The sequence below is a fragment of the Sylvia atricapilla genome, chromosome 14 (assembly GCF_009819655.1).
Source record: "Sylvia atricapilla isolate bSylAtr1 chromosome 14, bSylAtr1.pri, whole genome shotgun sequence".
NCBI classification, from domain to species: domain Eukaryota; kingdom Metazoa; phylum Chordata; class Aves; order Passeriformes; family Sylviidae; genus Sylvia; species Sylvia atricapilla.
The window spans coordinates 18833146-18860902 of NC_089153.1; the positions used below are offsets into that span (position 1 = coordinate 18833146).

At 51.4% G+C, this 27757-nt stretch overlaps 1 protein-coding gene across 2 annotated transcripts; it reads right to left on the reverse strand.

The window, feature by feature from the left end:
* Nucleotides 1-29: 29 nt before the first annotated feature.
* DPYSL3 (dihydropyrimidinase like 3) lies at nucleotides 30-27741 on the reverse strand. Of its 2 annotated transcripts, none has more exons than XM_066329463.1 (14): nucleotides 27446-27741; nucleotides 13387-13475; nucleotides 10974-11158; nucleotides 9774-9938; nucleotides 9522-9583; nucleotides 9041-9121; nucleotides 8857-8925; nucleotides 6329-6449; nucleotides 5517-5673; nucleotides 3131-3272; nucleotides 2650-2820; nucleotides 1873-2052; nucleotides 1169-1331; nucleotides 30-713 (listed from the first exon to the last, which is right to left on the reverse strand). In XM_066329463.1, exons 1-14 carry the CDS (start codon nucleotides 27725-27727, stop codon nucleotides 625-627), a joined length of 1956 nt encoding a protein of 651 aa, XP_066185560.1. In that variant the 5' UTR covers nucleotides 27728-27741; the 3' UTR covers nucleotides 30-624. The 2 variants fall into 2 exon arrangements, with proteins under 2 accessions (XP_066185560.1, XP_066185561.1); XM_066329464.1 differs by lacking the exon at nucleotides 27446-27741 and adding an exon at nucleotides 19789-19901.
* Nucleotides 27742-27757: the final 16 nt, after the last annotated feature.

The following is a 27757-nucleotide window of genomic DNA, read 5'->3' on the forward strand; positions in this document are numbered from 1 at the left end:
GGAAAAGAAGAGCCAGCCAACAACATGAATTGTTTGAAGGAACAACTTTTTTTTTTAATAAAGTGTACAAAGTAGTAAAACTCCTTACACAAGGTGCTGTGACAGCTGTTACAGAGATGATTTGAGCTCCTCCATAGGCCTCGTGATGAAACGCCAGAGCATTGGGTGGAGATGAATGTGACAGACTCACCTGTCCCTACGAGCTCAGTGCACCTGCCCTCCCCATCTGACATCCTGCCTCCGGCCAGACCCTGTCCCTCACCTGCCTGGCCGGGTCGCCCTGTGGGCCATTCCCACTGTCCCACACCACGGCATCCCACACACGTTCAACACCAATAACATTGAACCGAGCAACCTGTCCGAGCAGCATGCATACAGAGAGGAAGAGCAAAACACAACCCAACCAAACCCACAACAGTAACAACAACAGAACTTTAAGGCTATGCAAAAACAAAATGAAGCAACATCTTTAAAGCTAGGTAGCAAGTAGCATTTGTGAAACATAAGGCTTGAGGCTTATTGATTCTTCAGAACAGGTCTACTTCTTTTCATTCTTTAACACCAATGTACCATTTTTCTTCCTTTGCTTGAACAGGGGTTTTGTTTCCTCCTCAGCTGGGCCATTTAGCTCAGGGAGGTGATGTTGGAGCGGCCTCCCGGGGGTGCGACAATGCGCTTGCTTGCTGAGCGCATGCCTTCATCAACCTGGGTACCTGGGATAGGACGAGAAAGTACAAGGGGAATGGGGAAAGCAAAGTTAAGAGCATCTTCTTCACAGGACTGAGCAGTCAGGTGGGCTGCAGTCTCACTAAGGCCCTCCAGAGGCTATCTACTGCAACCTGCTCCCTCTCCAACTCCAGCAGCAACGCCAAGAGCTGCAGTGGCTTGAAAGTCTCTGCAGATGCTTTGTGAACAGACCCACACAGCAAGAACAGCATCAGATGCTGTGCTGGCCTCCATGGCTATGGGGTTCCACAGTCTGCCTGGCTTTTACTGCAAGATGCAGCTCCAGCCATATTCTTTAAAGGACATGCAGGATCTTGCCCTACCGTGATCCACTCTTGTGCTTACCTTGCTGCAGGACACCTCTAACTGCCCCCTGCCCCAGGCCAGGGACACATGGTCTGTGGCTCTGACCCCTCCTAGCCCAGCCACCACATGTGTTTACCTGACAGGCTGAATCCAGACTGGTGGAGATTCCTCACGGGCGGTGTCTGACGTGTGGGGGACCCCCTGGTTGACCCCGCAGGGGTGCCCCCCTTGGGGGTGGTGGTCAGGTCAAACACGGGCCCATCATACAAGCCCCGGGGCACAGCATGCATCTCTGCCATCTGTCACCAGAGAGAAGAGGACAGTGACACTTCTCTGAGCCCAGGGAACATCGTGCTCCAGCCATCCCTCACCTCCTCCGTGCCCCTGCACTCATCTCACACTGCCATGTACTATAAGTCCTGCAGTACTGAGGCCTGGCACAGCCCCACTGCCTTGTACGGTCTGCAGAGCCAGTGTACCAGGCTATCAGTGTACCAGATGAGGTTGATGCTGCACAAATGGGGAAGGAGAAGGCGATTTTGGCCAATATCTTAATCTTAAACAGCACTTCCCTCTAGACTCCTGCTGTAGCAGAATAGGATGAGGAGAGACATTACCAGTGCTAACCTTGAGAAGCATCTGCCTCCACCATGGCACACCACTAACACAAAGGGCTCCCTATTCAAGCCTCAGCTATTTTGTACATTCAAAATACACCAGTAGTTTGCTGCACTGCTTACAGGGTCCAGCAAGAACAACAAAGCAAAACCAACCAGTTATTAAGGGCAATGTGGGCTAACAGTATCCCAGCTCTGTCTCCTGGAATACCTGTCTCCTCACCTTCCTCCTGGCTTTGATGCGCTTGTAAACGTAGTCAGGGAACGGGCTGCTGGGCAGGAATCGTCCAGTCCCCTGGGTCACATGAAGGTTGCCATCCTCCAGCATGATCTTCCCCTGGCATATGACAACCACCGGGGCCCCACGGAGCTCCATCCCCTCAAAGATGTTGTATTCAGCCACCTGCAGCAAAACCCGGATGACGGTCAGGAGGGACAAGAGCACTGCCTGCCCATTCAGAGTGGGTCAGTCCCTACACCTCACTGCTGGAGCCCCCAGTGCAGGCAGAAGACACCTCTAACTGCCCTGCCTGCTCAGAGACCTCCTGTAGCTCACCAGCTCATCACAGTTAAAGCCCACCAGAGCTCTCTACATGAACCAGGACCTGCTGGTTTGAGGCTCAGTATGAGGAAGAACTCCAAGAGCAGACAAAGGCAGGCCCTAGGCTTGAGGTAAGGCATGAACAAAGCACTGTGGCAAGGCCAGGAAGAACATTTGTGCCTGGAAGAGAAACCAAGGTAAGGAGAAACGTGTGTCTTTACACCTGCACAGGCCAGGGTCAGGAGAAGAAGACTCAAGCACGTTGAAAAGACCCCATGTGCCTAGGGCTCATGGACATTCAACCCACAGTCACAACAGGCACTGCGTGGAGCCTGGGCTCAGTCCCTCCTCCTCAGAGCCAAGCAGGACAGTACACAGCTCCCAGCAGCCAGGCAACCTTTCTACAAAACTACTCACACGTCACTCTCCAGAGTTCACACAGATGAGCAGAGGACTTACAGATTGGTGGGTTTTTGCTGTGATGATCTTTACTGCATCAGGATCCCATATAACCAGATCGCTATCCGAGCCCACTGCTATTCTCCCTTTTCGTGGATACAGGTTGAAGATTTTGGCAGCATTAGTGCTCGTCACGGCCACAAACTGGTTTTCATCCATCTTTCCAGTGGCCTGCTCACACACAAAGAGGGAAAGGGTAAGAGCCCTGGGAAGCACCACCCTCACTCCCACACAAGGTGCTGGCTGGCTGGGCCCAAGCTTCTGAGGCTGATCTAACTGGTGCCAGACAGACCAAGAACTGGGGACACAGTTACACTTCTGGACATTTGCCCCAAGCCTGCAACAGCCACCTCTATCTTGATTTGACTCTCAAAGCCAGAGAGGGAACAAGCTGAGTGCCCAGCTTGTGGAGCAGTAGCATGGGTGTGTGAGACAACAACCACCTCTGCCCACTCATCCCTTCCCTGGGTGGGACTCTCACCACTGCCTTGTCCCAGATGACAGACATTCGTTCCTCTATGCCATTGGTTCCTTCTGGGATTGCTGTGAAGTTGTCTTTTCCAATGGCTTTCTGTGCAGTGCTGAAGGTACAGTGAGCACTTCCCGACACCTGCAGATCACCACTGAAGAGGGGTGGAACAAACCCACTGTCAGTTTTGCAGTCAGACAGCAACAGAGACATGAGGGATATGGATTTCCTCTGGCACCCTGGCAGACCCCGGCTCAGTTTTTCTACTCTGCACCCTCATTTCCACAGTCCCTCAGCCTGAAGACTTCCACCCGACCCAGCCCCTGGGGCAGCTGTGTCACATGGGGGCAAGAGACCTCTGCCACGCTGTGCTACCCACCTGAGCATGGACAGCATCCTGTACAAAAGGACAGTCAACAGCTCAGCTCCTAGGGAACAGGTGGTCTGTCAAGCCAGATGTCCTTTCATACCGGACTCTATTTCTGGCAGTTTGTCAGGTCTGCTTGAGAGAGCTCTTCTGTCATGCAGGGAGGAAAAGGCCTCTCTGCTCCAGGACTGTCCCCAGTCCCACAAGCCAGCCTTGCATTGTGCACTGCAGCTCCTGTATGCTGAGGACTGGCACAATCCTCCCCAGCCCATGAAAGCCTGCTGCTGTGGGATGTTGCAGCAGGAGTTGGGAGTTGGGACTGCCCAGAAATGCTTCACTGAGGCCTCTTCACCCTCTGCCAAAAGGGGTACCTGGATGGATGAGATGCCCTGACCCATCCTACTCCTAGGAAAGAGGAAGAGCCAGCTAGCTGCCCACAGACAAGGCAGAGTGAGGGGTGTCCACGGCTCCCTGGAAGTCACCCAGCTGCTGCTCAGCCCTCAACATTGGACAGGCAGCAATTGGAAAGTCATTGTTGCCAGAAAAAAGGAGGCAGACCAAGGGAGGCCAGCTCCCAGCACTGCCTGCATGAGGCAAGGAGCCTCATGCACCTGGACAATGCAGACACAGTGACTCTCCTCGAGGCTGCAAATCTGCCCTAATCCACTGGTTATCTCCACCTTCCTCTAATAATTTCTGCCATATGTCTGATGAACTGTACAGACAGAGGCCCAGAAAGATGACACATGCTTCCTGCTGGAGACAAACAAGCCATCCAGCCCAGCTGGAACCTCACAGTCTCTCCTCCTGCTGCAATCTCACAGCAAATGGTATGGAAAAGGTGTCAGGACAGACATCTATGAGCTGCAGGGACCAAGAACTGCTTGCACCTTCTCTGAGGTCTGGGATACATTGGAAGTGGAAGGTAAGGAGTAGAAAACCAGTTCACTAGCAGGGCTCACGTTTCCTTGCCAGTTGTTAAGACCTGCAGCTATATCACACATCCAGTATGCACTGAGGTATCTCTAGTTCACTGACCACAGCAAAATGCAGGGTGACCTGCATACTCAGACCACAAATGGCCTGGCAATTCTCTTACACCCACACAGCATACCCACTCTGGCACAACCCAGATTTATCCTAAGCTGCCCTGCTGGAGACACCTCTTAGTGACTGCTCATCCCTTGTTCATCTCGGTAGAGATGTTTCCAGCATTATCGCAAAGGACATTTCCATTTACAACCACCTCAGTGTCAGCCATGCCCTGGCTAACAGACCAGGCAGCATGCACACAACTGGATGTAAAAACACAGGCTGAGAGCGATGTGTGGTGGACACATGGCACGCAGACAGGGCCAGGAATGTGCAGTGTCCCCAGCTGCTGCTTGTGTCCCCAGCTCACTGGCCTTGCCAGTGAGAGGATGGAGTGCAACTGTGAAAGGTCATAGCAAATTGCTGAAGTGCTTTTCTTGTCTTTGTTTTCAACAAATCCTTTCTTTACCCCCTTCCCTTCAGGATAAAAAAAAACAACCTGCCATCACAGCCAGAGGTGCAGGAGCTGCTCCTGAAGGTCTTCTGCACACTGCAGGCTCTGCTACTGCTCACTCGTATAGGTGTGTGAATATATCTGCTTTGTATTTGACTGGGGTCCCCATCAGCCTGTGAAACCTGCAACACTCTCCATGCTGGTGCAGCATCCTGCAGCATCCCAGTGCAGGCAGCCATTCCTCACTTCTCTAGCTCAGTGAATCCTTCTGTTGACACGTCTGTTTTAGTTTTGCTCATTTCTTTGTCTTCTTCAGGGCATTTTAAATGGTTCATGACTACTGTTACTTTTTCTCATTAGTGATGTTTAGTTTGGTGTACTCCCTCCACCCTCGAGGATAAACCAACATGGCTTGGAGTCAGAGCCATTTCACTGCTCAGTTCATTACATACCTATAGTGAAATGGTTCAGGTTGGACTAACCTCCTTCTTCCCTATCCAGAGTCCACCTTCCCCTAGCAGTACTCCAGCAGAGCTGCCACTCACCTGGCCAGGAGGGAGTTAATGTAGTCAGGAGTGGTTGGGTCTGGACTTAGTGGTGGAGAGACCACAAATGCCGCAGCCTTGGCCCAGTTTTTGCTCCAGTAGTGTGTTCCATCAGTCCCCAGACTGGCCGTGATGGGCTCACCAAACACCACAATGCCTGGAGAAGGGCACAGAAAGAACAGTGTTTCGGTGGAGCCTGGTGGCACTCTCTGCTCCACAGCACTACCAACAGCCTGCCATGTCCCGAGAACACCCAGACTCATGCCATCACCACAGGGTCCTCCTGCTCAAGGGCACAAATCCCCGTGCACCAGGACCCCTCTTCACACCTCCTGGGGCAGGGGCACAGAGCCCACTGAACAGAGCTGGGCACATGCCCACACGTGGGGCACCCCTGTGCTGCAGCACTGCTGACAAATGGAGCTCCCAGCCACCCGAAAAGGCACCTCCAAAGAGGCCAGCACTTCAAAGGGAGATAGAGCTACGTGCATTGAACAAGTATCCTCATTGAGCCCCTCACAGCGGCAGACAAACTGTGGTGTTTAAAGCACTGCTCTTACCTGTGCCTTACATACTGATGTTACCTGACTGACAACAAGAGTGGCTCCATGTGTCCTACTGCAGTGTCACCCTGCCCTTCACCAGTCAGGCAAACTCCTAAGCTAACTGCTCCCTAGCAGAAGGGGAAGCACTGGACAGCACTTGAAGCACAGTGCTGATCTTGGCAAAACAACCACAAGCACATGAGGATGACAGAATCCAGCATCCTGGTGGCAGAAGCGGGGCTGACTGCAGCACCAGCTGCCACTCACCTTTTTTTCTGGCTTGTGAGATGAGGTCAGCAGCACTTTTGCTCATCACTTTAGTCACGTAGAGAGGACAGTTGGTCTGGCTGGCAATAGTGATGGCCCGGAAGACAGCTTCTGCTTCCAGCTGCAAGAGAGGATGGCACACAGCTGCAGAGGAGCACTGGCTGGGCAGGGAGCAACCCCTGTTACTCTCAGCACACCACTGATTGCTGTGGACACCCTGTGCCCTTGCTTTTACCCTTGACTCTCCCAGGGCAGTTTAATCAGGGAGACCTGAAGGGAGAAGCTTCTGTCTCCCCAGAGCCTGGCTCAAAGGCAGGCTACAGTAACACAGTGCCTGGCACAGAAGCACAGCCTGAACCCTGCTTGGGGGCCAGCAGAGCCCACTGCCTGGTTTCAGCTCTCTGAGAGACCAAGGAGCCCAGCACAGCGTGCAGGCTGATGCCAGGCAGCAGGAAGGTCTACCCTCCCGTAGCACTCCCTGCTCAAGGCTGTCCCATGGCTGCAGCAGGTTTAACCACATGTCCCCTGCCACCCCCGTGGCAGGGTACAGGGGGCTGCAGGCTGCTTGTCATAGAGGCCTGGCCATCCTGCAGTGCAGCTGCCACTTGCCCCAGCCTGCTGACAGCCACCCCATCTCACTGTCCTGTTGTTAGTGGAGGGTAGATTTCCACCAGGAGGGATATCTTTGGGCTATTACATCAGCCTGTGCTCAGCCTCAGCTCAACCCCAGACTTCTCCAAGTGTTTGCTCTACAATTTGGCTTGAGAAAGTTCAAAACAGAAGCCTTAAAAAGACACAGTGATCCAGCCCCCAGGGCAATGCCTGGGACCATGCCAGCCAAAATGTCCCAGGGCAGAGAAGCAGAGCACTGCATCCAGACACATATGCACTCCTATGCCTCTCAGACTTCTGCATATCTATTTGCTGTACAGTGAAAAGAGGTTTTTCTCTTATTAAAGACTCTTTAAATAGAAATTTAAGCAAGAAGCCATTCTTTATCACCATACTTACGGGCTGTAGTTAGTTGATGGGCTTTAAGGTGTGGACAGGAGCAAACAGCAATCACTGAATACCCCCCACAGCAGATTACAATCTGGAGCAGCATCATCCTGCCCTACCAAATGACCACCATCTGATAGAAGAGTATGTCTTTAATCCCCTTTGAGGTCCCTCCAGGACAGAGAAGACCCATGGAGCCACAGACCACTCTTCCAACGCTTTGCCATCTGCCTTCAGGCTTTATGGGGCAGCAGGGTCAGTTGTGCTCCACCTAACATCTTCCCAGGTAGAATACGTCCTGGAAGAAGGACACTGTCTATTTTAAAAGGCAATGAGATCCGGATTTGGCTGAACACATAGTATCTACAGCTTTGCACAGTTCTCACTTGCGTTATACTTTAATGGCATTTCAAGATCAAACACTTGACTATGTTTTATTGGCTTTGGATGAGATCTGCACTGCTTATGGTAATAGGACAGTTCTCAAATCTGGGCACAACTACAGCATCCCATAATTGCACCTTAGCTTGCCAACTAGTGGCAACAGGTTAGAGTCATAAAAATAAGAGGGACTCTGAGCCACTGTGTTTGACACTGAGACTCTCCCTGTACAGGAAAATGCTTTACACTCTTGTATTTCAAGGAGAGTAAGTACTGTTATTACACTAGGCCACTCATGTTGTTATTAGCCCAAAAACAGCCAACTTTCTACACTTTTTTAATTTTAGACAATTGATTTTATTTCAGCAGGCCCTGAAGTACAAATCTGTCCCTGTGCTTCCCTGCTCAACTTTGGTATTGTACTAAATTCCTATTGTTTTCTTCTTTCACATGCTGTGGGAAGTCAAAGCACCTCTCAGCAGGGACTTATGTGAAGGAAACCTATCTAAATTTAGACTCAACTCATTTTAATGGACCAAACAGCAAAAACCCTACAAGCTAAAATTAGAAGTAATCTCATTAGTGTTCTGACAATGATTTGTAACCAGGGAATTCCCCTTCTCTTTCCCTCCCACTCCTTCTACCAGTGGCTTCGTCCATCTGACTCTGAAACACGCTTTAGAGACTAAGCAGATATAAAGCAGGATGACTCTGGAATCTGTCAGCACTTAGATGTGAACAGTGAATTCTCAGAGAAACTAAAACCTGTCATTAGATTCTGCTTAGGCTTCTCAAACCTTTGGAGTCACCGATACAAGACAAACGTCTCCAATGCAAATTCAACGACTGCTACAGCCATATAGACACTTTGGTTGATTGATTCCTCTCTGTGAGACTCAGAACAGGGGCTTCTGTCTCTGCTGGGCAACACAAGCAAGACTGAGAAATATCTGTCACAAACATGCACTTCACTCTTTCCTGGGCTGATGTGGAAAAACACAGCAGTGCCTGTATAAATGAATATCCCAGGATGTACACACACTCTCCCCTGACCTGCTGCTTACCTGGCCCCACTAAACACACTGAGCCCTAATGTGACTGAGAAAACTCTTCAGCGAAGTAAGGCTGAACTGTCCTCTGCATCTTACCTCCTCAGGTCTGCTCAGCACGTGGCCTTCAGGGCCTGTTATTCCCATCTCCAACATCCTGGCTTGTTCCTAGGATGTCAAAAGAACAGAGGGATATTACAGGACTGAAACTGGAGCTAATGCTCCACACCAAATCTGCCTGACACAGATTTTCAGTTCTTGCACGCTAGAAGTAGTTAGTTACCTGTGCAATTATATCCCCGTTTTCTGCATGAACTTGAGCTATGGCACCCAGCTCTGCCAGGCAGCTGAATATCTCATACAGCTAAAAGAGAGACAAGAAGAAATTATTACTGAGCAGGCTGCCCAGGGTTCTGGCACCCCTCATGGCCCTTCTACCCATGGCCCTGGCAGCAGCAGGACCCAGTGTAGCCATGCCAGGCAGAGCTCTGGCCATGCAGGGACCTCTGAAGGATGCAGTCACCAGCAGATGCTCTTGGTGATCTCCACACTACACCTGTGCCTCTGCTAGCAGCACAGATGCTTAGCCAACCCACAGCACAGCCTGGGGCAGCCCTGCACAGGCAGCCAGGGTGGAGGAGAGGAGCAGCAAGGCCTGGCCAGGGTCAGCAGCCACCAGCCTTATGAGCTGCCCCATGCCCACGGTGGCTGTTACCCCCCACTGCTCCTTGAATCAACACAACCACGGCGGTGCAGGGTCTCACCTCAGTGTTGGACATCTGGTACAAATCCTTGTAGGCCATGTACACCATGAAGGAGTTAACACCTGGGGTAGGGCAGAGAGGAGAGAGAGGTGAGCTGGGTAGATTAGCCTGTCTGCTCTGGCCACCCTCCCCACCAGCTGCCCTGTGGGGCACAGCTCCTGCTGGCAGCTGTGCAAGACCTCGCAGGCACCTGACAGTGCAGCCACCTCTTGCCCTCCCCGGCCAGGGAACAGGGAGTGGCAGGCAACAAACCTTTCTCCTGGACCATGGTGTGCAGCTCCTGCCTGATGTGGTCGCTCCAGCGGGGGATGTCCACGTGCAGTGCATAGTCACAGCAGGCCTTGCCGTCAGCCCACTCCCGCCACCGCTCCAGCGCCTCGGCCAGGCTGGACTCGGGCTCTGGCACCACATGATCCACTGCAGGGGCACAGCAGAGCAATGCCTGGGCACGGCCTTCCCAGCCAGGCCATGCCACCGCGGCCTGGCAGCTCCACCGCCCCAGGCTGGTCCCTTCAACAGCTTCAGGGCAGCTCCCAAGAGGATCCTGTCACCTTCACAACATGCCTCGGCTCCTCAAATGCATTTATTGGCAGGGAACTGCACAGAGCCTTTGCTTAATGGCCTCTGACAAGGGACCAGGGGTTTTATATGCTTCTGCTGAGAAACTGGTTGGAAGCTGAAGAGCTTTGTCTTTCCCCATCCCCACTCCCACCCCATTAGCACACAGCCTCCTCCCAACTGCAACACTAATGCACTTTTTATGACCCAGCATGGAATCTCCACACCTTGCCACAGACCATTACACAAAACATATTTTTTTGGCACAAAGGAAGGAAAAGTGGTGGAGGGAAGAACAAGGAACCCAGCCCTTTATTGGAAGGATCAACACTTGCTCCTGCATCCTAAGAAACCATGCAGTGCACACAGCTGTAGCCACTGCACAGGACAACACCTCAAACCAGTGCACAGCCATAGCATCCTCCAGGGAAGGACCTCAGAATTCCCTTTCCTTTTTTGTTACCGCTGTTTATTTTCAAGCCAGTGTAGGATGCCAACACACCACTCTATTCCTCTCCCTCTGTCTCCTCAGAGCCATCTGAGCACCACACTGCCCTACTGTTAATTTAACAGAAGAGTTATGCCATTGTTCCTTTTGAAGGTCCCAGGGGAAACAGTGGCTTCAGACAAGCACTGCAGAACACAGGATCTCCAAGGGCAAGGAGTTCTACACACATCTCTTGTCCTATCACTTCATCATTACTAAGAATCCAAAGATCCATCGCAATCCTTACTCCCTAGACTGCATTGACAGAGATCACAGAAAATATGAACACACTATCATGGACTCTGAAAACACAGAGGACTAAGAAAAGCACAGAAAAAAGAAAGAACTGGGTGATCTTGAAGGAGTGATGAGTGCTGTCATGCACAGGCCATGCCTGCAGCACTTACTAATCATGGTGGTTCCACCAGCCAGAGCTGCTTTTGTTCCTTGGAAGAAATCATCTACAGCGGTCATTCCCTTATATGGCATCTGCAGGCGAGTGTGGACATCAATTCCTCCAGGGATCACCATCTTCCCATTGGCTTCTATGGTTTTGACACCTCCAGGAACAATCAGGTTGTCTCCAATCTGCCTGATGAGATCACACCAAGATACTCACACAAAGGAAAACCAGCCACAACATAACCTCTGAACAGCTTAGCCAGGAACTGGCAGGGCAGCTCCCTGCCAGCAGGAACACCCCATTCTGTCCTGCTCCCAGACCCAGGCTTGCCAGAGCAAAATCTCTCCACTCTACAGCAACATGCAGGATTGTCTGGCTTGCTTACACCTATGCTGTGCTTAGACCAGAGGAGGCTGCCATCTGTTCAGCTGCCTGGACGGCACCTGGGGCAGGCTCTGGGTTGGGGTACCTGAGAACTACGGTCTGATGGTGATCTCTGCAGTGTGTGGAGAGAACCTGCCCAGGACACCTCATACCATACAGGCTCCCGAAACAGGCTCCGAAATGCATTTCCAGCGTAGCAATCCTAACTGCTCACCCACATCCACAAAACCTGACACCAGCCCCACTTCCAAGTGAGCTACAGCCCTAATCCCTCCAGTCTCCCATCCTTCTGCCCACCTTAAGTAAGGCTCAGGTCTGAGCTTACTTACAGAGAAAGATGATTTCCACTGTAATGCCACAGCTGCTAGGCCAGCTCAGGGCTTATCAGGGACTTGCCATGCAATGCACAGCACAAGGTCCCAAGAGCAAAGGGACTCCTGGGAGCTGGGAAATAACTCAGCAAGTGCCCAGCCTGACTGGCTGCAGCCTGCGGGGTTCATGGCACAACCTGCAAGCTCTGGGCCCACTGTCTTCCCAAGAAGTGCATAGTTCCCCCCTCACACCTTTTCTCTTCTGTGACCCTGAAGGACAGCTTTGCTATCAGCAGGACCACACTGTAGTGAAGGCAGCTAAAATCACAAGCACCTAAAAACGCCTTCTGAAAACAGGAAATCTATAGAGTTTCAGCATAAACCCACTAGTAACCTAATACACAGCTATAATGCTCTTGAACCTGTCCTGTTTGAGCACGTACCCAGCCCCCCTGCAGGCCAAGTCACCTGAACCTCAACACTTCCCTTCTCAGCCTGTGTCCCCTCAACCCCTTTATGAGTCCATATGCTCAACTCAGCCTTTGAACCTCTTCTTTCAGAAATCCTACTTTCTCAGTGTTCCTTGATAAATCAAGATTTAAAGATAAGTTGGTTTTAGTGGAAAACTTCTCAATTCCAATACTGGGGAGGAGAATGAGAAGCAAATTCCATTTTTGCACTTCATTCAAGCTGAGCCACTTTGCAGGTTTATTTTCCCCTCATGTAACAAAAATTCTGTGGACAGAACTGCTTACTTTACTCTCCTCACAGCAGTAAACCAGCAGCTCTTCCCATTGCTTTTATGGAGACAAATCCATCACTAAAGGTTTTTAATTGCTCGCTGTATTCTTTGCAGAATTTAGCTTCCAAGGCCGTGAAATTCTGTGGCCTCCAGGCTGCAGATGAGGCTCAGTGATGTGCCCAAGGATACTCAGAAAGCCTGTGCCACAGCAACATCTGAGGCTGATTCTGATCCCTGCCTGTGTACAAGCACTTGTCAATCACAAATGGTCTTGTCCACCAGATAAACATACAGTCACACTTCTTGAAGTATTTATCTGCTGCTGGATTTTTAACATATACCACCCTGGTAAGGCTGGATATTTAACTCTTACCATAGAGCAAGCAACACCTTTTCAAGTTTCTGGGCTAGAAACTATCATGATTCTTTCACTTTACCCAGTGTTGAGATGGCCCCAGCCCAATACCTTTGCCAAGTTTGAATGACAGCCTTTAAAGAACGGAACTAGTCCTGCAGCTCTGAGACATACTGGGAGAAACTGGGGAAACCCAGAGATTTCCCTGCAATTCCTAGAAATCTCAAGGATGCAGATGACTTGCAGCACAGCACTGTCCTTGTTAGTGCTAACAAACAGGATCCTGTGTGGGGTCATTCATGCTGATACAGTTAACACAGGGCAAAGCAGAAGTCAAAGATAAACCTTGTTCCTGGTGCAATTAGACACAACTTTGTTGTACAATGGACACACTATGACCATCCTGTAAGCCTGACTGCAGTTCAGTCACTGCAGTTCCTCTGAAAACACATCAGACAATCACATTTGTGCTTACACACACTGCAGAGAGTTGAGCCTCTGAATAGAGAGGGTTATTAAGTTTTACTGCCTGGCAAGTTGGGCACTGACCACATCCACAAAAAACACCAATAACCACCCAACCTGAAGCTGGTTTAAGGGGAGATAACAGAAATTCCATACTTACTTTATGAGGCCATCCTCCATGTAAATGTCAGCATAGAATGACTGGTCATCATTGACTATTCGCCCTCCTTTAATAAGGAGACGATCACTCTGAAAAGGAAGAGCACGGCAGCTGTCAGTAGCACGCAACACACATGCTTTATTCACTTTTGCCTGAGGTGCTGTTTAGACACTGGAACAGGTTATGGATGCCTCAACCCTGGCAGTATTCAAAGCCAGATTGGTTAAGTCCTTGAGCAAACTGGTCTAGTGGGAGGTGTCCCACTAGAGGGGGTTGGGACTACATTATCTTAAAGGTCCATTCCACCCCCTTAATATATTATGACTTTATGATTCCCAGCAGGCACTCTCCCACTGCTCACCTCAAACACTGATGCTGCAGAGAGGTCACTGAAATTGTGCCAACATTCCAAACAACAGTACAAGAGCAAGGATTGAAAATGTCATACTCCTACAGCTGTTTCTAAGTGGGAGGGGCGGCTGCCAGAAACACCACCGAGGCAGATTGAGCACCAGGGAGAGTGACTGGGGACACAGTAAATGTGCTTCCATAAGATACAGAGCAGTCAAAAGCTTCCTATGCCAGGACATTATGCACATAACTCTGCAGGCAGCATGAGCCACACACCAGCATTTAGAACAAGTTTGTATTAAGGGCATGTCTTTAAATCTTATCCAGATACCATGTAAAGTAAGTTGCATTAAAGAAGACAAGTTACTCTCTCCTCTGTTACCACCTTGAAAAGACCACCAACAGGACAGGCAACTGCCGGCAATCTCTCACTCTCCTGCTGTGCTTGGGGTAATGCTTCTCAGGCATTTCACACGTCTAACAAAAACCAGGAGGCACTGGACTGCACTCCAGTCTCCTGATTTACCACCTCTGCTGTTCTCCTTTCTGTTGACCAAAGTGGCCATCAGCCTTCTCTGAAGGAGCACAGCTAGACAACAGAGCAACATTCCAACCAGAATTGTGCTTATGTTCTTCCTGCATTCACACTTTTGGACCAGACAGTTCAGCATACAGTGATGGGAGAGGACAGGCACAGTCCTGTGGGGAACAGACCCTGTCCAGAGGAACTGGGATGGCGGGGGTCCTGCTCTTCTACCTACCTCCACTGGCACAAGTCTGCACAAGCAGCTGCAGGCAGTAGGCAAACCACCTGACCTCACATATGCCTGCCATGGATTCAGGTGACATAGGCTGACTGCTGTGCCAGAGAAAAGGCTGCCTACGTGACTGCTTAAAACACCTCCAACAACTCTTCAGCTCTTGATCACACCTTACATTCCTCTCTGTTACCCCTGCTGCCCACAGCCCAGGTTTTGGCATATAAATACACTCCTCTTCCACAGTTTGAGCCCGGACAAGAGCTGACCAGAGCCTTTAGCAGGACTCACATGCCAGCCTCACCCTATAATACTCTTGCGTGGTTGATTGCTCTGCAGGGAAATGGGTTTGCTTTCCACCCACCGCCCTTGGGGCAATTTCAGAAGCATCGCCACCGTAGTGGGAATTTGCAGCTTCCTTTTTGTCAACAGAAGGATGCAAAGAATTCTCCCGCATCCCGGCAGCAGCCAAAGCCCAGAGCCCCGCGTGCGTTTTTACAGCAATCTCCTGCACACGCAGCCGAGACAAAGGAACTGGGTGGGGAAAGGAGGGGAATGCCGGCGCGCTCAGCCCCGCTGCGGCTCTGCGCGGGGAGCAGCCGCGGCTGCCCGCAGCGCCCCGGCCCCACGGCCCTGCAGAGCGTACCCAGCCCCGAAACGGGATTTACCTTCCCCGCCCGGCACAGCGCAGGGGGAGCCTCGCCTCCCACCGGGAAAAGAGCTCCGCTGAGTTGCTGAGCTCCCGGTTCTCCTGCCACTCTGTCCTCTCCAACAAGCAGACCCGCGGTCAGCCCCGCTTCTTCCCTGACCCAAGGTAACACACTGGGCAGAGGTCTGCCCAAACTGTTCTGTCTAAGGGGGACCTGGAGGCAAGGGCACGTCACGGCCCCCATGCACAGCTCCTTCAAACGTCCTGCACTGAGGCACCTCCACGAGCACACGGAAATCCTGTTCTTGAGCAGCATCCTGGGGACCACAGCCACCTCTCACAAACAGCCGAGGCACAAGGACAGCCCCAGGTGCGTGGGCCAGAGCACAGCTGCACTACCTCTCCCCATGGGGCACATGCTGGGCAATGCTCAGCTTTGGGGCTGAGGACCCTGAGCACAGACACTACAACAAAAAAACCTCTCCTTGCTCCTTGCCCAGATCCACCAACAGCCCTTTTTTTTTTTTTTTTTTTTTTTTTTTTTTTTTTTTTTTTCTTTTTTTTTGTCCTGCCCTCCTCAACTTGCTTTCTCGAATTCCTGGAGCTGGTTCTCACTAGAGTGTGGGAGCACCAGCAAATACTGACGCTGGCTGCCCCTCCCTGCTCATCAGAGGAAGCCAAGGGAGTCAGGCACAGACAGCACAGGGGCAGAAGACTGTCGCACTGACAATTAATGAATAAACTGTTAATATGAGCTCAGGAAATATGCCTGCTTCACACTCACAAGAGGTCATTCTGTGGCAGATGTGGAGGGCTCCTCAGTGCTAATTCTGTCAGTACACAAAACTGAGAGATCCACAGCGGCTGAAGCAAAATAAAGGCATCCATTCAGGAGACCAGACACTGCTAAATCCACCGTGCCCACCCAACAGTGAAGGGACTGCACCAGCACCCATCCACTGACTGCAAGGAAAAAATGCAACTAAATTGAGTAAGGAAAATCCAAATGACATGCCTACAGGCTCTGGCGTCGTTCAGGAGTGCACCTAGGTGTCAAGAGGCAGGGGAAAAAGAAAAGAAGAGAATGAAGCAGTTATGAGGAAATGAGTTCTGATTTAATAGCTAGGCTTCTGCAGTGCACACTACCAGAGCAGCCCCAGCTCACAATAAACGCACTGTTCCCGTATCAGGGTTCACTGTGCTTCTGTATGGCTCTTGCCAGCCAGTGTCACACTATGTCATCAGCCACTGAGCTGAGGGAAAAGCCCTCCTGCACCAGGAGGCAGGGGGAGCATGGCCAGGGAGGGAGCAGCCAGTGCCCGAGCCCCGGGCACTGCCCAGCACAGACTCTGGTGCTGAAGCAATTCCACCCTTCACCACGGGTGCTGAAGCAGCTGCAGTGCGAGATGCTGCACTGACCACTCCACTGACCTGCCAGGCCCACTGGCTGACCTCCACTCTGACAGTGCCTCCAAAGCCCCCGGGCAGCCAGCAACAGCTCATCTGCCACCAGTGTGGTGCTTTCGGTGAGGATCCATTTCTGCAGGCACAAGGGATGCCTATGTGGCCAAGCCTGGAGCCTTCCCTCCAGCACAGCTCTGCCAAAACCTACCGAATTCACCATCAGCCCTCAACACCTCTCCATGCTGGTAAGCCCTCATGCAGTCTCTCTGCCTGTTTGCATCTGGGATCAAGCTTTCAAACCCATTCCCCAATCCCTCATGCCCACACTCTGCTCCTGATACCCTTAAGCCTCATCTCATCATTTTGAGATCTCGAAGTATCAGGTGGTCTCTTAACATTTTTCAGAGTGATGCTGCAGAAAGAAAGGCAGGCAGCACTTCCAGAAGCACTTCCAGAAGGCTTCTGAACCCAGCCAAGAAGAATGCTCACCTCCTTTACAAAACACAAGGGCATAATTAGGGAAGCAAAGAAGCCGATGTATGGTTTTACTGCTTTTTTCCCTTGTAAAAGCAGAGATACTAATTGCAGTGGTGTTTCATCAGAAGCTCATGTCTCCTCCTTACACACAACAGGATGGAAGAACCCCTGGCTAGTGTCATAGGGAGAGATAGCTGCCAGCTACACTGTGATTCCCTATGGTTTGTGGCTTAGAATTTATATACTGATAGCTGTTTACCAAAATACCTGTTTACCAAAATCTGTCTAGTAAATAACTGAGGCTTTCTTTCCTACATGTACCTGATACCACATACTGGCCAACACCATACAGACCTCCTTGTTTTTAGAGGTGGCAGAAACATCACACAGATGGTGTTTATGGGCTCCGGCAGAGGGATTGGGGTGGGCATGGCTCACACCAAGAAAAAATATCACACCAAGAAAAAAGGGATCTCCAGTCTACCTGGCTTAGGAAAGGATTTTATGACAAAAGCAAAAAGACTGAGTAATTCTGATTCAACCAACAGTTCTGTTAACAGGCATCTTGTGAAATAAGGACAAGATTTTGGTCTTCTGCCTCACTTTTTGCAGAAAACCATGCTGTGGACAGCAAGAGGAGAAATACTTTTGATTACTTTTCCAAGCAGCCAATGAAAAGGAACGAATAAAAAGTGTCTCAACAGACACACAGGATCTGAAATTACTATTCTCCCAAGCTGGGCACCCTAGCATCAGCACACATGTGAAGAGTAAACCATGTTCAGTGGTCTCTGATGCATGGTGCACAACAGTGAAGAGCAACACATCCATAGCAAGCTGATGGAGCCATCACTGAGAAAGCCAAAGCCTTGGCTAACTGCCCCTCCCCTTGTTTCCTCCATGTGCAGCTGACAAACATGCCCATACTTCCCAGCCTTCCATCAATGACTACAGTCTTGCCTGTCATGCTGTCACACACAGCTTTTGACCAGGCTTTTACAATTCATGTTGGGAATAATTTGCACAGAAATTTATCTTGCACTAACACATGCACCACTCACTTGTGCTGCTGGCCTCTCCACTAAAATGGCTGTCCTAGAAAAGATGAGAAACTGCTGTGAACAAATACAATAGGGAAACTCTGGTTTTTCAGATGTTACTGGCAGAAACCAACTACAAATACTGACTGCAGCACTGTTGAGTACAAAAGGAACCAGGAGGGAGTGTTTCTGCATCTCCAAAAGCACACTAGGGCGTTAAAACAGTAACTATTGGGAAACACAAATACCCAGTTTTCCAATACATCCATCATGAAAGCCGAACCTGCCCACTGCTTGGATGACAGAAGTGAGGAAGGCACTGCTCCTCTTGTTTGTGAGCTCTGTCCCTGATTCAGTGCTATCAGCTCTGAGATCTCTGGGTGAGAGGGGAAGTGGCTTCTGTAATTCTCTGTATGCTTGTGTTACAGACCTCCTCCACCTTGAATACAATGCTTTAGATGCTTTAAAGGAAATGGGACAACACACTCTCAAACCAACTTTCTTCTAGGGGAGACAGTGGAGCTGAGTTTTTATTTCTGCCACTCCATTAAAACAGAGGAGGCCATCCACCATCTGACTTCACTTCACTGCCTCCCCCCTAAGCTCCCATGTCATTTAAGCAGAATTCCATGGCCATTTCTTCTACTCCAGCCAGAATATGATAATGCCGCAGAACGGGGTCAGTGAGTCATGGAGGGTCATCCTCATGCTGTAGAAGTCAGAGGAGAGAGCTACCTGTAACATCAGTGACACAGACACCATATGCCTCCAGTATTTTCAGCTTCAGCAAAAAAAGAAAGGATTTAATAGGGATAAATTAAGCAGCTTTTGTTACCACTGAGGGGAAAGAGCTGCCACTGGATCCCAGAGAAGCAGGTACAAGCCCTGCATATTGATAAAGTGTATCATAAATAAAAAGCCCTTCCCACCTGCAGCAGCAGTTGGGGTGCCTCCATGGTGGTCTAAGGATACAGAAAAGGCAAGATGTGTAAAGCCATAGTATTGCTTGTGAAAGCATCTGAATCTAGGCTGACAAAGGAATTTCTCTTTACAGTGCTCAAGATATTAGCGCTTCTTTGAGAGTACTTTGTTCGTATTTGTACATGCAAAAGAATAATGGAAGTCAAGTGCTTTGCTCTTCCTTTTTCTTCAGAGGGCCAGAGCTGTCCTCAGTAGAAAAATCAGGAGCTACAATGAAGCCAGCGAAAAGCCAACACGATGAAAGACCGGACCGCCTCGCCAGGAGCAAGCCCTCTGCGGCCTCCGCAAGGCGAGCCGTGGAGCAGAGCTGCCCGGGCAGAGACCAGAGAAGGAAAGCCCAGAGGGAGCGGCACGGCAGGGTATCGGCGGGACCAGGGCTCCCGCAGCTTCAGGGCGAACCCACCGGCCGCCGCCTCTCCCGGGCGGGTCCCTGAGCGCCGCAGCGGCACCGCCGCACCTGATCCGGCGAGACCGAGGAGCTGCTCGGCGGGGATGCCAAGCGTGGGGAGCGCCCTGCGGGAGCCGGCCCCGCCCGGGGCATCGCCCCACCGGCAGCGGCACCGCCGGGCGCCGGCCACCGCAGATGCTCCGGCTCGGTCCACCGACGGGGCCGGAGCACCTGCGCGGGCGGCGGCTCTTTGTCTGCACGCCGCCGCCGCCCCGCGCCGATCCGCAACGCCGGACGCCGGTACCGAGCTTCCCCCCGCCCCACGGGGCGCCGTGCCCCGCCCGCCGCACCCACCGTGATGCGCGGGATGTTTTTCTTGCCCTGGTACGACATGACGCCGCCCGGTCCGGCCCGACCCGCCGCCGCCGCCCGTTCTGCCTCCGCGCCGCTCCTCACAAAGGCGAGACCGAGCCCGCGCCCGCCGCACCGGGACAGCCGCCCCGCCCCGCACGGCGCCGCCCGCCGCCGCCAGAGGGCGCCCGGGTCCGCGCTGGGCGCGCCCGCCCCGCCCCGCCCCGCCCCGCCCGGCAGGTGCCGGACCGACCCCGGGCACCGGCACCGACCCCGGGCACTGGGCACCGGCACCGGCACAGACCCCGGGCACCGGCACCGACCCCGGGCACTGAGCACCGGCACCGACCCCGGGCACCGGCACCGACCCCGGGCACCGCCACCGACACCAGGCACCGCCACTGCCACCAGCACCGACCCCGGGCACCGCCACCGGCACCGGGCACCGCTACCGGCACCGGGCACCGGCACCGACCCCGGGCACTGAGCACCGGCACCGGCACCGACCCCGGGCACCGGCACCGACCCCGGGCACTGAGCACCGGCACCGGCACCGACCCCGGGCACCGGCACCAGCACCGACACCGGGCACTGGCACCGACCCAGGGCACCGGCACCAGCACCGACACCGGGCACTGGCACCGACCCAGGGCACCGGCACCAGCACCGACCCCAGGAACCGGCAACGCGTCCCAGCACCGACGCCGGGCACCGGCACCGACCTCAGGCACCAACGCTGCCCAGTCTCCATCTCCATCCAGGCGGCAGGGACGGCCCACGGGGCTGCCACAATCAGGGCCCCTTGCCGGCCAAGACTTTCTATGTAACACTGGCAAGTACAATGAACGAGGTGTGTAACAGAACAGGCTGTCTCGGGCTGCTGGCATGCACCTGCATGACCTCAACTTTCTTTCACATGCGCAAGAATTGGAAACATTAAAAATAATAAAATACACCACACACTTGGCTCCAGGAATTCAATATGCCACACAAACACTACAAATGCTGGCAAGGACTCTTCCAAGGACTTCTTCCCTTTACTTTGCTGTGACTTTAGTAGGAAGGTTTAAATGGTGGAATTGTTCACAAGCACTCAGCATGGCCCACATCTGGCCAGGACCACGCCAGCAAGAGCTGTACCACAATGGGAACTCATCTACCCTTTCCTGCTTGCCACAATCCATTGTGCTGACAACAGGTCCTAAGAACCATGGCCACCCTGAACCTTGCTTTCTCTTCCAGTCCAGCTGTGACTCCACTCTTGTGCAGAGCTTTGAACACCATCAGCAAGATGCTCCTACAGATCCTGCTGCCAGACAGCTCCACTAGGAAAATCTTACAGCCACACCTGGCAAGGACATTGCTGTAAATCCAATTCTATGTCCTGGCAGAAAAACAAGCCATCTGACCTAAATGACCAACACCCAAACCCTCCCTCCAGTTTACTTTTTGAACTAGAACCTAACAATGGCACCAGGGGCCTGACAAGTACCCTGCTCATCACTGTGTGCACAGGCAGAGCCATCTCACAGCACAACCCCTGACACTGCAGCCAACTTTGACTGCTACAAACCCCTGAGACAAGTGAATGACAGCAGTGCGGACTGTCAGTACCATCTGCCCTGCAGTAACCCAGCCTAAAGCTTTTATTACCCATTGAGTCTGTTACTCTGCGTGCTTCTGCTGAAGTTCTTGGATAGTTCCACTGAAGTTTTACTGCATATGTATTCTAAACTCAAAAGCCTTTCACCAGTTTGAAGTCAAAGTCAGCACATGCTTAACGACTTACTTATTACTACAAGGACTGTGAGAATACTGACAAAATTGCAAGGGCTACTTGGCCCTTCTGTTTCCTTGTCCCAGCTCCCATGCCACGGCTGGTGAGCTGCTGCACCCCTGCAGTCAGCAAGAGATGGCTGGAAACCTTCCCTTCCATGGCAGATCCATATGCAGGAGAAGTCTGCAGGCACCAGGCAGGGAATGGGGGAGCAGTGCTGTGCCAGAGCAACTAAAAACCTACAGGGAGAAGATCAGGTACCACATGATGCTATTCTTGTCACAAGACTGCAATGTGTCAAGAACAGCTCCTGGTCTCTACTGAAATTCGACTGGATGGGGCTGGTAGGTGAGAAACACCCTCAACTCTGACCACCAAACCTCTCAAAACTTCACTCACACATTTTCTGGAGTATCCCCATGCCTTGTGATGCCACATTAACTTTGTCTGGACTCAGTAACAGAAAGAGCAGCAGTTAATTAGTTAATAATAGATAAATGACTCTGCAGATGCTGCTGACTTCAACACTTGAACAGTTTCAAGAGCCAAGCTTGCATCAGCCCCCTGGACGCTGGCCAGCCACAGTGACTTCAGACCCCTCGTTTGAAGAGATGCGCTTTCCTCATGGTTGCTATGTGACACTTACACAAATACAATCAAACACCCTGCCCTGGGCCCAAAACATTCCAAACAGAAAAAAACTTTTTCCATAGGATCTCTTCCAGGTGCAGTGTGTAAGGCGCTACTCACATGCTTCAAAATATCCCCTATGAGAAGCATGGTTAATCTGAAAGTTACTTAAAATGGCAATCCTGATTCCAAAAGCTCCTCATGGCTCCAGGTGTTTGTGGACAACCACAAATCAGAGGAGCAGGGCGAGGAGCACCAGTGGTGTGAAGACAGAAGGCCCATGCTGCTGCGAGGACTATGACACCAAAACAAACGCAGCTCTGACTGTGGCCCACCAGTGCTCAGCAGCCTGGCTCAACATCCCTCTCTGGGGATCAGGAGGCTCCTGACTTAGCTCTAATGCAAAGGAAAAACGCAGATCCCTATGTGTCTGTGGTGAATGACTCTTATACAAGGCACAGCCAACATTCAGTGAATATCACCAGTCATGGAACAATCTGGGCTCAAATGTCATAATGTTCAGCAGATTTGCCAGGCCGGTCTGTCCCCATATATACAATCTTTTCCTCCCATACATATTCTTTGCATGAAGCCGCCCCCTCAGCTCTCCTAAGAGATGAGTTTTGGGGGGTTAAATAACGTCAGAGGCAGTGAATCCAAGGGACAGAAACACCATCCCTACACCAAAGTGTGAAGTCCTGTGCCCCCAGAACAGTTCCTGCATACCCAGAGCCCCTGCCATGTTCCTGGAAATATCTGCTTCAAGCAGACTGAAAACAGGCTGTGTCAATGCAGGGCTGACAATCTGTTTTACACCTGGCTGCAAAAGTCAGTTTCTTTTCTGCTTTAAAATTCCATAAAGACCAGTATGTCCAATATGCTGTTCTCTTCCTGAGAAGAGCATGTTTTCAAGACCACATCAGCCCAAATAACACTCAAAGCATCATATCAAAGCCCTGGCAGTGCAATATTAGCCTGCTGCCTCAGTGCCCCCAGATGCAGTGGCCACTTCTGCCAGCCAGCTCCCTGCTCCCACTGCACTGCCCACACACCAGGGTCAGCCACTTCCAAAGCCTTGACCACCCAGAACTGAGAACGAGGACAGAAGGAAAACAAGGATTATTGCCAAGGATTATTCACAAGGTAGTGTGAAAAATCAAACTACTTCCATGCTAGGATAAGTTTTGTGGTAAAACATAAGCTCTTTGTAGCAAGCAGGAACTCTTCAACTGAATCCCTAATTTCTCTGGAAATATAGTCCTGCTGCGTAACTCCCAAGGAATCTAGTATCTGTCTTCTTAAACAAGGGGGTGGATAACAAACTCAGCAGTTTTGCTTAAGTGCTGGCAATAACCTCGGTCCTAGCTTGAGCAGCCAAAGAACTGACTCTTATTGCTGTGCTTCAGGCATCAAATTTCTTAAAAAATACAAATACATATCTGTGGGATTTTTTCAATAAAGACCTGAATATTTAGCATTCAACTCCATGAACTGCAATGCAAGTTTAACTGTTGCATTTATTATGTGGGAACTAGTTCAGTGGGTTGGATTTGTTCATATTGTTTGTACAAGTAGCAAATGTAATGTGACTTCAAATTATTCTCTTATAAAAAGAACAAGTAAACCAAAACACAGATGCTGAATGGGGTGATACTGAGGTGATGAATTAATGCTATCAAAGTGCTTTAGGATTCCTTTCACAAATTCAGGATTTTAAATTGCCAAAGGCACTGCACAACTGCAACTTCAGGTTGTGCAAAGCTGCCTCATGAGGCACAGACTGCCGCTGGCTTGGTGCTCCTGCTATAAATTACTGGCATTGGATACCAAAAAGCTGAATGCCGAAGTCAGAGCACATTTTACAAGTGTCAGAAAAACAAAAAGAGAATCAAGTTAGTCTGAGCCTTGTTCTCCATTTGAGGCAGCCATGCTTGTATTTCCAGGGTGTATCACAAGTTGATATCTAAGTGGTATCACACAATCAGACACGTGTGACACTCGCTGATGGCCAGGAAAAAGCCAAGGACTGGCTCCTGCCCGTCTTCTGGAAGGGATGAACACTTCATCTGCTTTCACTGCCTGCTGGTTTCTCTCGTGTTCCTTTTCCCCTTCCTCCTCAGCCAATGGAGCTGTCCCAGCCTGAGGTGAAGCCACAACCCCATGTTTGTGGAACCACAGCCAGTTGCATTGGAAATGACAACTTAGCTGCAGAACCACGCAGCAGGAAGGACCAAGTGTCTGGGAGTTAGCACCATGTGGTCCTGCCTGTGTGACTGCACAGAAAGGGGAAAATGCAGGGTCTCTGTACAGCTGAGCAGTGAGGAGGAACGTGAAGGAGGCCTGCACAGGCTTCTGGTCAACCTTCCCAGGCACCACACACAAAGTGTAAGGCTCCTTCCCTGCTCCTCAAAGCCCTGTTGCCTCGCTAGATGCCCAGTATTGCAGCTCTCCAGTACCTGTTCACACATCCCCAGCCTTCTTTGAACATCCTGGACAGAAGAATTCAGAGGGTGTTGTCTGTGACCTACAGAGAAACTCTTTTTACTTCATGACAGTAAGTGAACATAGTAATCCACTCTGGCTGAACAAATGGCATGACAGCTCTCAAAGAAAACTACAGGACACTTCAGAAGGGTAGAGTCCACTGTGGCTATTACTGATGAAAACTTGCACTGAGTTAAATCACTCTTGTTAAAAATGATCTCTGGAAATAGCCCATATCAGCACTGAATCTGGCCCTCCAGTGTTGCTCCTCCAAATCGTAAGTGTTGTGCAACAACAACTCTTGCTGCAGCAGAACTCAGTAGCAGAGAAACGGACCTCCTGCTTTGAGCAAATAGCTCGTGAAGGGCACATCTCTTGTTCTCCAGAAAGCCCACCAGCCCACAGGGGCAGCTCACCAGAGCCACAGCCTCCACAGTAGTCCCACTGGCCCCTACTCCAATGATTGTCACTCTCTGTCCCTAAATCCAGTGGCAAAGCTCAAACTTCCACCAACAGAGCAAAGGCACAGCTCCCAGCTGCTCTATCCCCACTATGACTTAAACACACCCCAATATACAGCCCAGGTTTTGTCCTTCCAATAGACTTTGTGATAAAACAAAGCAAGGTTGGATCATGCACCTGGTCTGTATTATGCTGTCCAGTTGCATGACACCACGTGTTATCACCAGGCATTTATTCACTGCAGCTGTCTCCCTAGAGAAATGTTGGTGCTTTGATCGTAGTTAATGTCATTACAGGGGAGGAAAAAACAAGGTATGTTGGTCTGTTGTACTTCCAGTAAACTGTTCACTGCAAAAATTAGAAGATAGATCCCTGTCTGTTGCCCTGGGCACGGGCAAGTCTCTTACTTTCAGCTTCTCTAATAAACAAATTGCTTGGGCAAGAGTAGATGACTTGAGCTCTCTCACTGTTCCTTAATCTGTGAAATTTTTCAAAGTTCAATTTGCCTGGACAAAAGTGCCTTTGTGTGCCCTGAGTCTGCTGAGCCCAACACAGGCAAACTCCCCATGGCTGCACAGGCAGTGGGGCACAGTGTGCACAGTTAATTTCCCATTGCACTGTCATATTCTGGGTCACCTCAAAGCTTGAAAGCCACAGTACCAAATCACACAATTCCTTCTAGCCATGCACACACAAAAACACATGTATGAAGTTGCCCATCCTCTTAGGCAAGATGTGTAGATAAAAGGGGTTTGGCTCCTGATGCTTATCAGCTGAAGGCCTCAGAGGAAGAAATCTAGAGGCAGAAATCATCAGGAAGAGAGGAGCTGTGGAAGGAAATCCTCAGACAAAACACCGGAGATAAGGGTCTACATAAGACCTTAAAAGGGAACCAGGCTTTAAAAAAAAAAAAAAAAATTGGCACAGCTAATAAAGAAAAGCTCACAGCAAAGCATGCAGACAGGCTGTCAGGAGCTTCAGCTCCTTCTCCAACAAGCAGCAGTATAAAATTGTTAATGCAGTGGTCAGCTCTGCAGCTGCTACTTAAACCATGTGGACAAGGCTGGTACTGACAGGAATAATGTTAATTTTGTTCCTGACTCTGTAAAATAGCTGTAAAGGAGCAAAGCTCAAGAACATGAACTGAGAAGCATGCCAGTAAGAAACCAAAAAGCAGAGGCTGAAGAAATCAAAGTGCAATGAAGAAAGCTCAAATTAAACATTGCCTGGCTAGACATTGCTACAGAAGACAGTGGACACTTGGGACAGCCTGATGCTTTTTCCCAACACTGAGACAGCTCAAGTCACCACAGTTCACTCCTGTGCTTCCACTAGGCTCAAGCTGGTGAGGTTAGGCCTCCAGCTCAAATGTCTGCTGTTTATCAGGGTTTGCACTCCAGAACCAAGTGGAGGTTTCTGCAGAAGCCCAAGATGACCACTCCACCTCTCTGTGCTAAGATGAAGGTGATTTTTTTATTTCATCTTGAAAAATGGGGAGGAAGGCGGGGTTTCCTCCTGTTTATAGTTGGAAAAGAGTGATCTTAACATGGCTATTAAAAAGTTCAGCCTGTAACAAACTTATGGACCAACAGCAGCAAATAGCCTTACTTGCCTGATGCAAAATCGAGCCACAGGACCACTGAAACCCTAAGCAAGACATTCACTCAACAGTATTAGCTTAATCATCTTCATGCCCAATTGCCAGTGCAAATAGGACCAGAACCAGCAAAACAAGCCATCTCACCCTCCAGCAGAAGGACTACGCTGTGGAGCTGGACGGATTCGTTTATCATTTTCACTTTGGTATAAGTTGAGAAACTTTGTGCCTAGTGATACCTCCAACACTGTCACTTCCAGATCAATGTGCCGTCCCCCACTGCTGGTGCGGTAGTTCTGATTTGTGTCCATGAGAGGATCTGCCTGTTTTGGAGTAACAGCTCCAGAATCCTCACTGTTTTGGGGGTTTTTTCATGTTCGGTGGCGCCGGAGCAGGTATTCTTTCATACTGGTACAAAAGAGCTCCTGCAGCGAACCGAGCCAGCGGCTCTACCTCTCCCGGCGCCGCGGTGAGACCCTCGGGGTAGGGGGGCTCCGCGCACCGGGAACGGCCGCGGCGGGGGACGCTGAGGGCAGCCGGGGGCAGAGGAGGCACCGCAACACCACCGGCGGCTCCTCCAGGGCCAGCCCCGGGGGCGAGCGGCGGCCGGACCCACCCGCGGGCCCCGCACCGTCCCCCGAGAGGCCGCCCCGGGGCCCGCGCCCACAGCCCCGGCCCCGGCCCGGCCCCGCCGCGCCGCCGGCCCCTACCCTGTCGTCCGCGGGGGCTGGGTCCTGGAGCCGCTCTTCGCGGAGGTCGCCAGCGGCCGGACCGGGGCCGGGGGCCGCGCCGGGCGGAGGGTCGGGGCCGGCGGGCGGCGGGGCGCGGCGCTGCCCGACGCGCAGCGCCCCAAAGTCGAGGGTCTTGCTCTCGAAGGCGCCCTCGACGCTGCAGAAGAGCCCCCCGCGCTTCTGACGAGGCACCGCCGCCGTGCCGGGCCGCGCCAGGTACACCGGCAGCTCCTCATCGTCGCGCCGCCCGTCCGCCGCCATCCCCGCCGCGCCGCCAGGACGGGACGGACG

Excerpts from the sequence above, each read along its gene's own strand:
- DPYSL3 (XM_066329463.1), bottom strand. The coding sequence starts at position 27,727 with ATGGCGGCGGACGGGCGGCGCGACGATGAGGAGCTGCCGGTGTACCTG. Across the intron at positions 9,939-10,973 it reads TGGTGGAACCACCATGATTA|TGGATCATGTGGTGCCAGAG; the intron begins GTAAGTGCTGCA and ends GTGCCCCTGCAG. Across the intron at positions 9,584-9,773 it reads CACCATGGTCCAGGAGAAAG|GTGTTAACTCCTTCATGGTG; the intron begins GTTTGTTGCCTG and ends GCCCTACCCCAG.